At 40.5% G+C, this 16,724-nt stretch overlaps 1 protein-coding gene across 1 annotated transcript; it reads right to left on the bottom strand.

Moving 5' to 3' along the window:
- Positions 1-1,547: 1,547 nt before the first annotated feature.
- On the bottom strand, positions 1,548-15,444 carry LOC124137946. The gene is made up of 7 exons (XM_046504384.2): positions 14,780-15,444; positions 11,244-11,830; positions 10,731-10,809; positions 9,806-9,863; positions 8,290-8,420; positions 5,293-5,386; positions 1,548-2,706 (listed from the first exon to the last, which is right to left on the bottom strand). Exons 1-7 carry the CDS (start codon positions 14,919-14,921, stop codon positions 2,601-2,603), a joined length of 1,197 nt encoding a protein of 398 aa, XP_046360340.2. The 5' UTR covers positions 14,922-15,444; the 3' UTR covers positions 1,548-2,600.
- Between the last annotated feature and the right edge of the window lie 1,280 nt (positions 15,445-16,724).

Genomic DNA, 16,724 nt, shown 5'->3' with positions numbered 1-16,724 from the left:
TAACGCCGCACTCAGCAATATTCCAGCTATATGACGGCGGTCAGTAAAATAATCGAGTCTGGATTAGACAATCCAGTGATTGACATCATGAGCATCGATCCACGCAATTGGAATCGATGACCTGTATCAACCAGGTCAGCGAGCTTGACAAACCGATCCCGTTAGTGGCCTTTTAGGACAAGCATAGTCGCCTTTTACGGCAAGTATGTGTTGCTGAAAATCTATTCTACCTCGGAATCTTCACGGGTCCTGTAAAAGTCGTTGTAGATTTCCAGATATATTTATATCACGAACACTAAATAATCAAGCCTTCAACCGACAAACCAGTGGTTCATAGTATGAGCAACGCCCCACTTAAATTGGCTAGTTGATGTCAGTTTTGTGCCAATCAGAAGACATAACACACTGGATAATCAAAGACATGGTCACAGAGCACCAACTATCTAAAGTCCCCAAGGGGGTGTAGAAATTGAAATAAATATGTGCTAGATTTTGTTGTTACAACCTTGTCGGGTGAGTGAATGTTGTTTAACGCATATTAAACACTATTCCAGCTATGTCGCCTGTGAATAATAGTCTGGGTCAGTAATGTCTCACACTGTCTAGGGGACGATGACACAGAACCAAGTCATGGATCCTGACCCCTGGAGCCAATCATAGGCTGCTGGTGACATGTCATATCTGGGTCTCCACGCTGTCAGGGTAGATGACACGGAACCAAGTCTTGGATCCTTACCACCCGACCCCCTTGTCAGGGTAGATGGCACGGAACCAAGTCATGGATCCTGACCCCCTGGAGCCAATCATAGGCTGCTGGGGTACATGTCATATCTGGGTCTCCACACTGTAAGGGTAGATGACACAGAGCCATGTCATGGATCCTGACCCCCCTGGGGCCAATCATAGGCTGCTGGTGTCATGTTACATCTGGGTCTCCACGCTGTCAGGGTAGATGACACGGAACCAAGTCTTGGATCCTGACCCCTGGAGCCAATCATAGGCTGCTGGGGTCATATCTGGGTCTCCACGCTGTCAGGGTAGATGACACGGAACCAAGTCTTGGATCCTTACCACCTGACCCCCTTGTCAGGGTAGATGGCACGGAACCAAGTCATGGATCCTGACCCCCTGGAGCCAATCATAGGCTGCTGGGGTACATGTCATATCTGGGTCTCCACACTGTAAGGGTAGATGACACAGAGCCATGTCATGGATCCTGACCCCCCTGGAGCCAATCATAGGCTGCTGGTGTCATGTTACATCTGGGTCTCCACGCTGTCAGGGTAGATGACACAGAGCCATGTCATGGATCCTGACCCCCTGGAGCCAATCATAGGCTGCTGGGGTCATATCTGGGTCTCCACGCTGTCAGGGTAGATGACACGGAACCAAGTCTTGGATCCTTACCACCCGACCCCATGAAGCTAATCATAGGCTGCTGGGGTCATGTCATATCTGGGTCTCCACTGTGGCATTTGAGGACGATATCTACAAAGATTTTCCCAAAGTGACCTCTCACCCCTGCATGCCAAAAACAAACTCATGCATACTGTAACCATGGTAACAACAGGTTTTATTTGTACATGAATGTAATAGTTTAAAACCTCTAAAAATAAGTCATAACACATGTACATATAACAGTCATTCAACATGAAATACAATACCATGAACATATGTCAGTGAAATGTTATATTTGGGATAACACTTTCTTAGTAAGGTACAAATACTAGTACTTTTGGGGGTTGAGTCCCAATTAGGATTTGTACCTACACAGAGTGAGGCACCTAATTGCCAGCACATAGAGTCAGCGATCTAACCAACTCAGCCACCCAGCCTTTCGCAAAAATTGAAGTCTGACAACTGGTAGTCCAGATCACATACTTTGTTCCCCTCTGATAAGCGTACATGGACTCAACATATGACGACTTTGGTGAAACCAACGAAAGATGGACTCAATAATGACCTGAATTTGGGAGAAGGTCCTATCTAAATTTAAACCTCTTCAAATTCGACAGTACGTAGAGTGACCTTTGACTATGCCCAGCACTACCTATTCCTCAGCCCCCAACACGAACAGCACAATCAAACAGATGCAGATCACCCGATAAGTGCACACCGGGTATGTACTCACTATTCCATATAGGAATCAGCTCTACCCAAGCTCTCTACAGTTCAAGCAGAGGCAGATCCTGGATTTTGAAAAAAAGGTGGGGGTGCATAGATTACCCATGTCACCAAGTCACTTGGCCGAGTGCACACAAAATATGTAGGGTGTCTGAATGACGGGGGGCACAACAGCATCCCCCATCTGGATCCACCAGTAGCAAGTAGGATGTACGAGAGTTTTACAACACTGATAACAGATGTGCATATATTTCAGCTTCTCACAGTCAAAAGTCTGCTCTTCAGTGTGGCCAGGATTCAAACACATGATCTTAGGTACCTGGTGTGCCCATGGGACACAACTCTGCACAGCAAATTGCAGCGTCTACACCACTGGGCCACCTGGGCCCCCTGTCCTTCAGTGTGGCCATGGATCACACTACCTCCAAGGCCCGGTTTGCAGCTCAGGCAATTGACCATTTATGTTCTGATTCATTTTAATGTTTATAGCTCCTGAGAACCTGGTTCCAATGTTTGTTCTCCGATTTGTCTCCCCTTGATGCCTTCAGATGAGGGCGCCAAACATGCTGGCCCTCAGTGCATCTGCAAAAATAAAATATTATTTTATGCAACATAAAACCGTATTCTTGAAATATAACATGTATTACGCAGCCGACACAAACAAATAGGGTTTACAACATGTACAAGAATGCTTCCACTCTAGGATTTAAATTATCCTTGAGTTTTGGAGGAAACCTTCTGACAATGGAGAAGTGTAGATATAGTAGATGTTTTTAGTGTATGAACTCATTCATAACATCTCATTCATTCAGATACATCACCTAAATGTGTTGGAGTAGAACTCATATGTAGACATTGATTATTAAAAGGGAAATGCTATATTTCAGGGCATTATCATTTACAGAAGCCTGAGGTTTTTCCTTTCACTGCCCGACAAAGGAGGTCAGTTGAAAAGACCTAGGGCTTCTGTAAATGATAATGCCCTGAAAAATAGTGTTACAGTTATTATAGCTAGAATTTGTTATCAAATAAAAATAAACAACAATATCGGTTTGAAACATTTACTGCAAACAACACACAATTAATGTCACTGACCCCCTTTTATAAATATGGAAACGTCACAGAACAAACCAGATGACGTCACTATTGAACATCAATATGACATCACCTAACAACGGGTGTGATAATGGCCCGTCGTCAAGCAATATGAGGGCATTATCAAGTTACAGTGGCCCGCTCATTTCTGATAACAAATGGGCGGTTTAATGATAATTCTATCCAGTTTAGCTATAATGTGGTGTAATACATAATTATAGGGACAGGTCACTTATTATAGGGAAGGGAGGCCAGTGGTCATGAAAAGATGACACTGCGAAAGTGTGTGTGTGTGTGTGTGTGTGTGTGTGTGTGTGTGTGTGTGTGTGTGTGTGCCAACATTTATCGCAAAAATAAGGGGGACGGGGGATGACGGCTATGATGAAATGAAATGGCCACTCATGCCACATGTTGGTATTTTCAAGAAACAATTCCATACCACTAAATTCCTTTTCGCTAAAAAACTACGAACAAGGAAGATGATTAATTACTCCATTGTTAGATATTATCACAACTGAACATAACATTTGCTTAAATGACAATATTTTTATTATTGCCAGAATTAATTTGAAAGCATACAGTAACTTGAACTTAAACATTTTGTGTAGTCCGAGTCATTCCATAGACAAAAAACAGTACTTCCATATTAGACCGCCTCCTTCAAGCTCCTCACAGCGATAGCCCGTTTGCGGAGTTCTCTATACTATCGCTGCCACCAGTCAAAACTCCCCACTGTGAATAGGTGGCCTCAACCATGCTTGGAGTTGAACTCGCAATCGAATGACCGTTATGTTTACAAACAAGTGACGCCCGTATGACGCCGAATACACTTATCGCTGCTAAATTACTTTCTTCGTTTGTCAATTTAAATTTCTGTTTCATTAAATCATTCGTGTTGTTGATATAATAAGAATGTAAGGGAGAAGTTGGTTGATTTTCCGTTAGTATGCAATCTCGAACCAATCTGATTATTAAAACAACAAAGTAAATTCATCTGGAAAACATGGTCAGTCGTAAACCTTTTCAAAATGAAATATGATAGCATCCCCAAAGACATAAACAAAAGTATCAACGTTACTGCATTTGGGGTTAGAGGGCAAATTTCAAGATTCTTGTAATGGCCGCGCCCACACTGGTGGCAGCGATGTTACCGAGAGTGTAACGAAGGTGTCACGCGCTGTGAAGGAGCTTGCACCTTCTTGAGGCAAGGGAGATAATTGCAGTGAACCTGTTTCTGTTGCCTATACCCCACCAGCACACATTTAGAATTTAAGATCCTTAACAAGTCGCTCAAGGCAACCATATAGAGCAGCATCTTTGATTATCTGGAATATTATTTCTTCATTATGTGATGATATATATTCCACACCACTCAGGGGCATGCTCAAAACGCTATTATTATCCCAGTCAGTGGACCAGAGTGCACTCGAAAATCATTCTCAGCTCCCAGGGGAGTATACAACCCAGGCTGCCTGTTAGGCGCTAGAAGGTAACAACCACATTACCATGTCATCCTACTGGGTACGTATTCACTGCTGGGTGAACAGAGGCACATTTCCAACAGTCACATGCCTAAGGAGACGCCACATGTGTTACATGTGCTTCAGTTTGGGGTAGGACCAAAGCCCTAGAAACTCTTAAGAGCCAAGCTGCCGAAACCCGAAATGCGGTCACCGTTACTCTATCCCCATTCATGGCTTTGTTTTGGAGGAAAAGTCAACATCGCCCTCAGAACATTAATGCAAAAAAGATAGCTACTGGGCTGCTTTTTAGTGTCAAGGAGGCTATGGTGAGACATGGATCCAGGGTATTTAACACAATAGAATGGAAATATAATACCCTGGATAACCGAGGATGAGTGATCATAGCGCTATGATTGGGAGATAAGATCATCTCAGCCTTACGATAGCTTTCTGGGGCCCGTTCCACAAAGTAACCTTAGTGCTATGATTGTCTTCAGCCTATTTTAAAGTATGTGAGTTACGATCATCTTAGCGCTAAGATCGCTTTGTGGAACGGGGCCCTGGAACAGGTCCCAGGACAGTGAAGAGAATTAGTAAGGGGGGTCCTTACCCACTGACGGAGTGTTCAGCATGAGTTGGCTTCAAGTATTGTACACTGTAACTACAACAGCTCCACGTGTAGTACCTCTCCTCGGCGCAGTAAACTGAAATAAAACAACAGTTTGGGTATTCCCTGAACTGCACAGAAAGTACCTGACTTTCAAACATTACATATTCATAAACATTTACAACTTGGCTGAGGAAAAGGGATAACAATTAGTAGAGTGAAATATGAAGTCATAATTTTGGAGTCTAAAAATGATGGAGAAAACTGTGTATTATACACGAACAGATACGGTAATCAAAATTAATATTTGACAAGAATTCACAGAACAGGAACACAGGACACAGGAGATTCAATACTACTAATGTTGCAATATTTAGCACATGACATGACAATCTGTGCAAAATGTTTTGAGTCTACCAGCCTGTTCTTCATTTCAATACACTTTTGTGTCATTAGCTGAGCTTACTAAACAGAACAGAATGTTACAAGACTCTGGCTTGTCTAAAGTCACAGACTGATGTGACACACATCCCATAAAGAAAGGTTAACAGATGCTGCCGTCACCAGTTGATACAAGATGACAATAAATAATCCACTTCACGGACCACAGCAAAAATGTTGGTCAGCACTAATCAATAAACTGTCTGAAGTACAGGTAAATTGTGAAACAATACTTATTTTTACAGAAGGAAAAGTGTCCTGTATCTTATGGGAGACTTTGAACACAGAATTGGTGCATCAGTGAAATCAGCCTCATTATGTTATCCTTCAATTCTGGGGCCATTGGTGGCCCGGCCATGCTTTCTTTTGTTTTGTTTGTTTGTTGTTTAACGCCGCACTCAGCAATATTCCAGCTATATGATGGCGGTCTGTAAATAATCGAGTCCGGACCAGACAATCTAGTGCTAGATAAAATGAGCATCGATCTACGTAATTGGGATACAATGACATGCATCAACCAAGTCTAGTGATCCTGACCACCCAATCCCGTTAGTTCCCTCTTCCAACAAACATAGGCGCCTTTTATAGCAAGCATGGGTTGCTGAAGACCTATTCTACCACAGATCTTCAGGGGTCCCAAGGCATGTCAGGCGACGCAATTTGCTGTGCTGAGTTGCGTCCCTAGGGCATGCCTGGAACCTATGATTGTGGGTTCAGATACCGGTTTGCCTTGATTATGTTTTCACGTTTGTCAGCAGCATTCCTGTGCTCATTGGTTTCACCAAAGTGGTAAACATCTGAGACCTGCATCAATTCAGGCTTTCCTCCCACATCAAGTTGACATGCACTGGTGTAACTGGAATACTGCGTTTAAACCCAGCTCACTCACTCCTTGAATTCCACCCATTGCTGAATCCCATCTCAATGATAACAATAAAAAAACATTAAATATATTTTATGGGTATTACTATATTTGCTCATGTTGCTACCCAGACAATCAATTCTTACCACAAATTGTTATTTACATTACATTAAAGAGTGATGCAGGTCTTGGTGAAACCCACGAGCACCGGTATGGTGCCGACATATGTGATGAATGTCACTTTCCCATGGTTTCTCCTTTGGGTTACCATGGATACATCCAATTGTTTTGTAAAGCTATTTCCTAGAGCTGGGACGAGTCCAAATATACTACCCGGGTACCTGACACCCTATTACCCGGCCCTACCCGGATACCCGCTATAGGTCTCAAGAGTTGGTCTCGGAATGGGAAATGTTTTAATGCAGCCCTGGCAAAAACTACTCAGATACTCATATAAAACGATCTGATCATGTATACATATATAAAAGTCAGAACGAATGCCTGCATTGTGAGAAAGAAATGTGTAGTGTAACCATTGAGTTTTATTGTTATTGTCATTGAACAGTATGTCACATGAATAACCACGGGTCCGGGTAGTCATGTGGGTACCGGATCCTACTCAGGACCCACCCGACCCGAGTACCCGAGTTACCCGTCCCAGCCCTACTACTTCCCATACACCACCCCTGTAGAATCACAGAATATTGAGTGGCCCATCCCTATACGATCCTGTCAGGCTGAGGCGATACAGGCCTCAAAATTTAAATTTTCACCAAGTAGCCATCTAGCTACAAGTATTTTTTTCTAGGTAGCCAGTGGTAAAATTAAGAAGTCAAGGCAATATTGTAGGTAGCCAAAAGCATTTGAAATTATCTTTGATTCAATAACTATTATAGTATGTACAAGTCATAGCATTAGTGTTGGACTTTTTTATTTGTGGAAACTGTGCATGGTTTTTGTAATTTGTGTGACTCGAACAATGATGCAATTTATGTTTCTAGATTATATAGGTATATCCTTGCTTATCCAATGAGCATTGTCAGCTAAAATAAAATACTAATTACATTAATATTTATGTATTTCGGTTCATTGTCGACTTTAGGAGGCATTATTTGCGAGTACAATTATTAACAGACATGTTTTCCCACGATCAGCTGTTATTTATTTTTGTGTCTATATATGTGTAGCAATAGAATTTAGTCGCCACAAGATATTTTTCAAGGTAGTCATTTGGCTACCTCTGAATTTTAGACAGTAGAAAAATTGAAATTTAGGTCGCATTAGCAAATGTTTTAGTCGCAGCTTTAAGGCCTGCGATAGTGAGTGAGTGAGTTTGGTTTAACGCCGCTTTTAACAGTATTCCAGTTATATTACGGCGTGTCAGCTTAATGTGGGAGGAAAGCTCGAAGTGATGCAGGTCTCAGACATTTACCACTTTGGTGAAACCCACGAGCACGGGTATGGCGCTGACAAACCTAGAAACATAATCAGGGCGAACCAGGATTCGAACCCACAATCATAGGTTTCTGGCGTGCCCAAGGGATGCAGCTCTGCACAGCGAATTGCGGCGCCTTAGACGACTGGGCCACCCGTGCCCCCGAGGCCTGCGATAGATCGGATACAAGTACACCCGGCCTTCCGCATGACGAGCAAACAATATAATCACTAGGCTTCCCCACAGCACCTCAACTACTTACATATGAAACCTTTGTGGTACCTGCAAACATCACCATTCTCCTTCAGGGAGTCGTATGTCTTGAGGCAGTTCAGACAGTGACCTCCGACTAGGGGGTCAAACCTGTCCTTGCCACAAAGCTGGTATCTTTTACTGAAAAATAAATGACAATGATTCAGTTTGAAAAGAATACCTAGATGTGACCATCTTCTCAAGGCAAGGGAGTTAATTGACTGTAAAAGTCCAGTTTCCACCCTTGCTGAACTTGGCTGGAATTTCTCGGCTTCACCAGTGGCTATTACGAGTTATGTCCCTTCTATGTCCATCTTACAAGATCCTCACAGCAATAGCCCACTCACAGAGCTCTCTACATGCTCTATAACGCGAGTTTAATGAAGGTGTCGCACGCTGGGAAGGAGCTTGTCCCTCTAAATGACCAATCAGGTTCCTCTCATAGCATTTGCTTTAAAAAAAAATGGCGGCGCCCAGTCATGATGATCAGACGAATGATCAAGATCTATATTGTGATAAAACGGGTGTTATTTCGCAAAGTGCATGTGAGCACCTTGATCAGAAACCTTAAATCATATTGAAAATATCTGTTGAAGTCGATTTGATGGTACACATGCTTTACAAATTCTGCAATCTGCACGGCAGTTGACGAACCGGATGTCAACTGTTACGTGATTTTGGATTATGCTTAGACTCACTAGTCAAGCCAAAATATATATAACTCCATAATCCCAGCCTAGTTCAGCAAGGGTGAAAACGGGACTTTTATATTTAGTTAACTCCCTTGCCTCGGGAAGATGAAAATAATGCATCCAAAACTAGATATTTGATAATAACAGCCCATTCATCATTATTTTTGAGTACACTGCATATGCAAATTAACTTGGATTGTATTGAATAAAACAAATTGTCCCAGAAAATGCTTGAAAAATATAACTATGCTTTAGACTGCTTTTAGAATAAATACAAATGCATTTTCTGCACCAAGGTGTTGCAAGGTGTATTTAAAAAAAGATACTTAGGCTCATAATTTTAACTAAAACAATGTCTGGTTTTGTAGCTGTAACTGAAAAATATCTCCATACAAATCCCAGCACCTCCCCCCAGAATATCAAATGTCAGTCCCTAATGAGTTCAAGTACCGTATATGACTGCGGATTAGCCATCCCCATAGATAAGCCGAGGTGTTAACTTGACCATTAAAATACGAAAGAAAATGATATGACCCGCAGATAAGCCGAACCAGGAAGTGAAAGGCAAAAAACACTGTGAAGTCTGACTGCAAGACATGTGCCGGTACTCGCAGATATTCAATAATATAAGATGAAAAACGTTGTAATTATAATTAAAATGTCATTATTATTTGTAATAAAGATTTAACAAACCAGTCATCCACTTTCATTATGTGGGAAGCTGTTTCTCTTGTCTTTTTTTAATCTCATTATGATCATTTTTTTGTTGTCATCAACAACGAAGCGCCATTTTGTGAATCAGTGTATATAGAATTATGAACCCGTAGTACGTACTGTTTATCATCCTTCATAACTTTCTTCTCAAAGTCCAGAGACATTATATCCTTCCGATCTGAAGAACAAAATATGTCATTACAACAGGATCAAATGAAAATATGTTGAGTGAGTGAGTGAGTGAGTGAGTGAGTGAGTGAGGTTTTTACGCCGCTTTTAGCAATATTCCAGAAATATCACGGCGGGGGACACCAGAAATGGGCTTCACACATTGTACCCATGTCGGGAATCAAACCCGGGTCTTCGGCGTGACGAGCGAACGCTTTAACCACCAGGCTACCCGACCGCCCCTGGAGAATAAGCTATGAGCTATAACAAATTTTGGGTAACTGTCCCATGTAAATACATTTTGTAGCAGCCAAGTCTTGGCAGGGTACTTTCTACAATATTTTACAAGACAAGATTGCAGTTGTGGGCAGGTTATTCTATATCCTTGTATTACCCATTTTTTTGTGTGAACATATAACAAATATAGGTTTCCCAACCACAAATGGAGAAATCAACTCAAGAAATCCATTGTTGGATCAATGTCTCATAAAACTGTCTGTGATGACATGAACAATGGTTGATGTAAACATAAACATGTTCAAACCTTAAACATCCTACAAGGAGTTTTGTTTGTTTGTTTTTTTGTTTGTTGTTAAAGGCCACACTCAGCAATCTTCCAGCTATATGACAGTGGTCTGTAAATAATTGAGTCTGGACCAGACAATCCAGTGATTGACATCATGAGCATCGATCTATGCAATTGGGATACAATGACATGAATCAACCAAGTCTGTGAGCCTGACCACCCGATCCCATTTGTCGCCTCTTACAACACATGCAACAAGCATAGTTGCCTTTTACCATGAGCATGGGTTGCTGAAGACCTATTCTACCCCTTTTCTCCTACAAGGAGTAAATGTAAAAGCAGAAAACTCACCCATTTCAAACTGATAAGCCGTTTGGTCACCAGGACTGGATTTAAGGTGGATAGACTTTTTGATTTCCCTTGCAGCAACCTAAACGTAAATACACACCACAGGGATGTCACAATACACACTGTATCAGTGTACAGATATCTCTCTCAGGGTATTCAGCAATAATTTTTTTTTTTTTAAACTGAACAGCAAATTATTCAATTGCACAAAAATAGTAAGGTCCGTCTTGATCATACAAATAGAAAAACATAATAAAACAAAAATATTTCTATTTACCATATACATTTAAAACACATGGTTTTCCCCATAATTATCCATGAACCCAAACTTTTTTTATTCAGTGTATATAAGTAAATCATGAAATTAATGCAAGTGCCAATCACTAGCAGATGCTATGTGAAATTAATGAATTTAGCCCTTCCTTTGAAACTTAAACCCCAATCAGGAAACAACACTACCAAGACTGTAGACAATGGTAGACAATGGTAGACAAGGAAGGAAACATATATATTTACCCTTTTACGGTGTTCCTGTTCATGTTTTCTGGACGTCTCAGCCTGAATCTTCATGGCAGCAGCCGTCAAATACTGACTGATCTCTCCAAGACTCTCCTGCGACTTGCACCACACAGTAACCATGGTCTTCTGTTGTCCTTTGTCCATAAACATCTTCGTCTTCTCTCCATCAAACTGAACCACACAGTCAAACTTTCTACTCACTTCACAAAACCCTTTACCAGTAGCCGGTTCAAGAGACTTGCTATTCCCTCCAAACAATGGGAGGATGACGTCAGTCTTGATTGAGCAGGACTTCTTCCTCTTCCTGATGATATAATGAACAGCTGAGGGGGACGTTTTGTGTTCTTTCTTTTTGATCGGTTTCAGTCTCATTTCCGGCGCGAAGATATTAAAATCATTGTCAAGAGCCTTTACCAGAACACAGAGCAGCTTCCTCTTGCTTAGTCCAGTATAGTACGTAGACAACACATTACTAACAAAGTCTTTAGTTTGGGGGTAAGCATCCCACTTCGGCAGGTTCACATCGTCGTATACTTTGGCCACCTCTCCACGGGTTATTTCCAGGCTGTGTACATCATAATTACCTGTAAATATGCACAAACCACAAGGCTTATAAATATAATGAAATAAAAAGTACACTCATTAACATAGTTGTTTGGGTAACAAAAATAAGAGACAAACTATAGAAACAAAAAATGGAGGAGCCAAGATATCTGTCATGGCAACCAGTAATGGTAACAATCGGTCTACTCTTTATTATACCATGGTAGGCGACTAACAGGATCGGGTGGTCAGATTCACTGACTTGGTTGATGCATGTCATCATTGGGTTCATGGATAAGTTTTTTTAATGTGTATGGTAAATAGAAATATTTTATGACCTCTGACCTGTGGATTCCACTTTTGTCTGGTGTCTTGTGACAGAGATAGGATTATGGACACCCCTGACTTTTTAACTTACTTCCTAACTGATGTACTTAGCCATACATTATCTAACCATCTTTTTGTATACAAATTAGATTGTATGGCGGGTGACACTGATGCCAACTTCCTTTTCTCGAACACCTGGTGTCATTGGTCATGAGTGAGTACCAGTGTTTTTCATGTTTAAACATGATGTTTGTTAACGTTAACACCAGGTATTAACACCAGGGAGAAGTTGCTGTATTTGGACAAGGTGCATTGTTCATGATAGTCATGAAGAAAGTGTTCAACATGTTCATTGCACTGTTCAGCCCGTGAAGATCTGTGTTGGAATTGGTCTTGCACCACCCATGCTTTCGAAGAGGCTACAAACGGGATCGGGGGGTCGGGCTTGCTGACTTGGTTGATGCATGTCATCGTATCCCAATTGCGTGGATCGATGCTCATGATGTCAATCACTGGATTGTCTGGTCCAGACTTGATTATTTACAGACTGCCGTCATATAGCTGGAATATTGCAGAGTGTGGCGTTAAACAACAAACCAAACCAGATTCATACCATGTTCTGGGCCTATGCCTGCAAGATTTTTAATATTTGGTCTTAATCAATTAAATAGCTCTTATCCATAGACAATAAAAAAGATCTGTGATTTTATTTGTTCTGACAACATGTTCAATTTCATTATAAGAAAAGATAACCACTTCAGTTCACTACAAATGTCCAACCGTAATTATATTGTATATTTACTGTCAACAAATACCAGGCCAAACCTTATAAACTTAAAAATCCTCATCGTACAATCAGGGCCTCTAAAGGATGTGTGCTAGCATGAACGAAATGTACATCCCTCCACATCTTCCTACGGCAAGGGAGTTAACCGACTTTGAAAGTTGAGTGGAAACTGGACTTTTATAGTCAGTTACCTCCCTTGCCTCAGAAGGTTCCATGTATTCAGAGAGCATCAATAGCTTATGTCTGTCAATAATGCAAGCTCTTGTAAAACACCTCACTACGATCATGAGCATGTTATTTTATATTGTGAAAAGTACACCAGTCAATCCTTGTTGTGTCAAACTCATAGGGAACTGGAAGAAAGTTCGAATTAACCGGGATTCAAGACAACCAAGAAAGTAATTTTTCAAAATCCAAACAACATGTTATGAGAGATTAATACCAGGTCCAGGCGCAACACCAGATTTCAAGATGTACGTGAATTTCAGTGCCCAGGCTGCCGGTAGTGAAGGGGGCGGCAACTTTGACGTATCTCACAGTCCCCATCTTGATTGGCCTCATTGGTTAAGTTTAAGTCTTATCTCGAATAATAGCTAGATTCACTGACATAATCGTAACCCGTTTTAAACATTTCTCAATTTTCACGTGTAATCGGCAGTCACATGAGAACAGTTAAGATCCTTTCTGCTAGTCCTTGCACCATTGTTACTAATTTGCCTTGATTCGATAATGGCATGTTGTTAGGATGTGCCTGGCCTTTGATGTAATAGCGTCAAATGCATTGAAGTCAGTCAGTTGTGTGTGAAGTCAGTTGAAAGTTGACAGTTTGGCGAGCGTTTGTGTGTGGACATTTTTGTTTTTTTCATTTTGAACTGTTCGAGTCATCAAGATAATTTTATGCTTAATTTGGGACTCCCAAATGGGTTCGAGACAACCGGGAATGTGACACATTCAGTTCGACAGATCCGAGTCTAGATGGTAACTGGAGAAGGCATTAACAGGGACCAGAAGGTGAGCTCGAGACAACCGGGAATTTGAAACATCAAAGGTTGACACAACTGTTGACTATATAATCTTAATTTCTTATCTTATTAGATTCTTGTGCTTGTAACACAAGAAAGAGAGAGAGCCGGTAGAATGCATTTGATATGTTGTATTCAAAGAGCAGTTTAACAAGGGTCCCCTGACAATTTCTAAGACTAATGTGTAAGAAATGTTTATAAGCACCCAATACTCACATGCTAAGATTGAAAACTTACATATGACCAGAGCTCCAGATAACTTTTTGAGCAATTAAGTTTTTACTCTAGGGTTTCTATTTTAATTGGGTTATGGCATTTTTCTTTGGGTAACCAATATTTCTTCATTCATCTATTCATCACTCTATTGGGTTATTCCCAAAAGTAGTGAAAATTTTAAGATTAAAAAAAATGAAATAATGTTTTAGGTGTATATAGAATCTAACTGTTCTAAATATATAGGTTTGCCTCAGAAAGTAAATTAGCTCCTAATTGTGTTTCAGAAATTAGCTCCTTTGTACGCATGCTGAAAAAGCTTCATTGGGTATTTACGTGAGCTGCTTTTATACATTTTAGTTTTTCATTTAATGCATGTGTTTCTGTAGTATCTGTACGCAAGTTAATTGCAAGTAATTGGGTTTTGAATATTTTTGGTGGGTATTTTACACAAATACGCTGCTTATCTGTAACTCTGAATGACAGTCTACATTTTCTTGTGTATTTTACAGAAAACAGATGCATAGAAGAAGGGGGAATAATTGTCTGGTTTAACTGTTATATAGAAACCATTTGTTTCATCCACGTTTGAAGTAAGTTTGTTTGATCATACTCGATCTCTGAAAACAAATTTTACTCACCTTTCTTCACATTCTTTCGACAGGTGCACACAGTCATAGCCAAGCGAGGTCCATATTTCTTGGGTAAGATCTGCAGTTTTTGCAGGTCTTTCCTCACACTCTCAAACTTGACCTTGTCAGTATGGTACACACAATCTGGCATTCTGTGTGATAACTACCACCTACTTTTCTAAAGATTAAAGGTGTTGTTTTTTTAAAAATACACACACTGTCAATTAATTAATATTTATATTATACCGTTGTTATGGCTTTTGCTATTCCGTTTTTGTCAATATTTACAAGTAGACAAATCACATTACATGCAAACACTTGAGCTTTCCATGCATATGCCGGTTTAAATTTAGGCAATTACTGCAAATCAATCCTGTATTTCAGATGTAAATAGGCCTATCTTTTAGCAATTTGGAAATAATAAGAATAATCAGGAGTGAATAGCCAAGCTCTGCTTTGCAAAACCGAAAACGATGCCTTCGAACTTGCCTGTCCCTACAAATTTCACTGCCACTCTGACTGACAGCCCTTGTTTATGTCGGGTTGTTTTCATGTTTATATACAGTGCAGCTAACTTGAGCAACCGTTGTGCAATGTTGGAACTGACGTGTTCTTCTGATAACCACTGTCGAGAAGGTTCGACATCACTGTCCACAGCCGACGGAAATAATAAAGTGACGCGATTCTATTTTTAGCAACAAGCATAAGCTCCATCCGTGCTGTAACGTGTTGCAAGAGCGCAGGACATTTCGCTGTTGAGAGCTTGAACCATGCGCTTTTATTAGGGAGACAACATTTTGCCCCTCTCGCCAGTTGCGAAGTTAGGGTGTTAGCACCAGTACGTTTGGGTTTCAATCGTCTTTGGTGGTGAATTATATTTATAATATATTCATAGCTTTATTTTTTTATAATGCATGTTTGAGGACAAAGTGACGTTCCCGCTCTATTCGCCTACAGTAAAGCTGGTTTTTAGTGCACTTTGCCTACACTATGAAAAATGCACCCCGTAATATTTTGTATAATATTACCGTATTCGACGTAATAAGCGTCCAGGGCACTCTCAAAATATTATTAGAATATTATTTTGGGGAAAAAAAAACAGAGTTAAAATATCGTTAATTTCGTGGTTTATGCCGGCAGCCTAAAATGTTTGCATACGCCAGATATATTCTTCCAGAACTTAATTGCCCATAATTAAGGGTGCATAACACACGTGCGTATTATACACGAATAAATTAGTCTTTTGTACATTGATCTATCGGAAGGGGTGCTAATTAGGATTGTTCACTAGCCAATATCGCCGTGGGCGCTTATAAGAACGGGGCGCTTATTACATCAAATACGGTACTTTACTCTGTTGAAAAACCTGTGAGTTTGCTTTGAAACATGTTGTTGTAAATCTGTGGCCTCTCAACACCCAGTAGATGAAAGGGGAAACTGTGCATTTTCATAAGTTATTAATCCTTTGAAAAAATAGTTGTGTTCATAGTAGTGGTGGGAAGATACACCGATGCACAAGTATTGATCACAGTCACACACTAAGTAAAAAGGCGACTAACGAGATCGGATGGTCAGGCTCGCTGGCTTGGTTGATGCATGTCATCAATCCCAATTGTCTGGATCGATGCTCATGGTATCAATCACTGGATTGTCTGGTCCACACTTGATACATCTGCAGATCGGTGTAGTTCACTCACTCCAGTTCCTTGCGGCTGCTGGGGGATTGCTGAAACTGGACTAATTTGGACCAGACAGTGTCTAATATTTAACAGTGTCAAGTGTTATAAGTATTACAAGTATTATAAGGGTTGGATTTCATAATTTCTTTGTAAGGATTTTACAAATGTCAAATGTTTTTCATTATCAACTTTATATATATATATATAAAGCACAGTAAAGTTCTAACTCTCAGGCACAATATAGTAATAATTGAATAAGTGGAGTAAGATTGAAC

Source organism: Haliotis rufescens, unplaced genomic scaffold (genome assembly GCF_023055435.1).
Source record: "Haliotis rufescens isolate VD_foot unplaced genomic scaffold, xgHalRufe1.0.p SCAF_17, whole genome shotgun sequence".
NCBI classification, from domain to species: Eukaryota; Metazoa; Mollusca; class Gastropoda; order Lepetellida; family Haliotidae; genus Haliotis; species Haliotis rufescens.
Note: the sequence above shows the minus strand (reverse complement) of the source record. Positions and strands in the feature narration are given on the sequence as shown.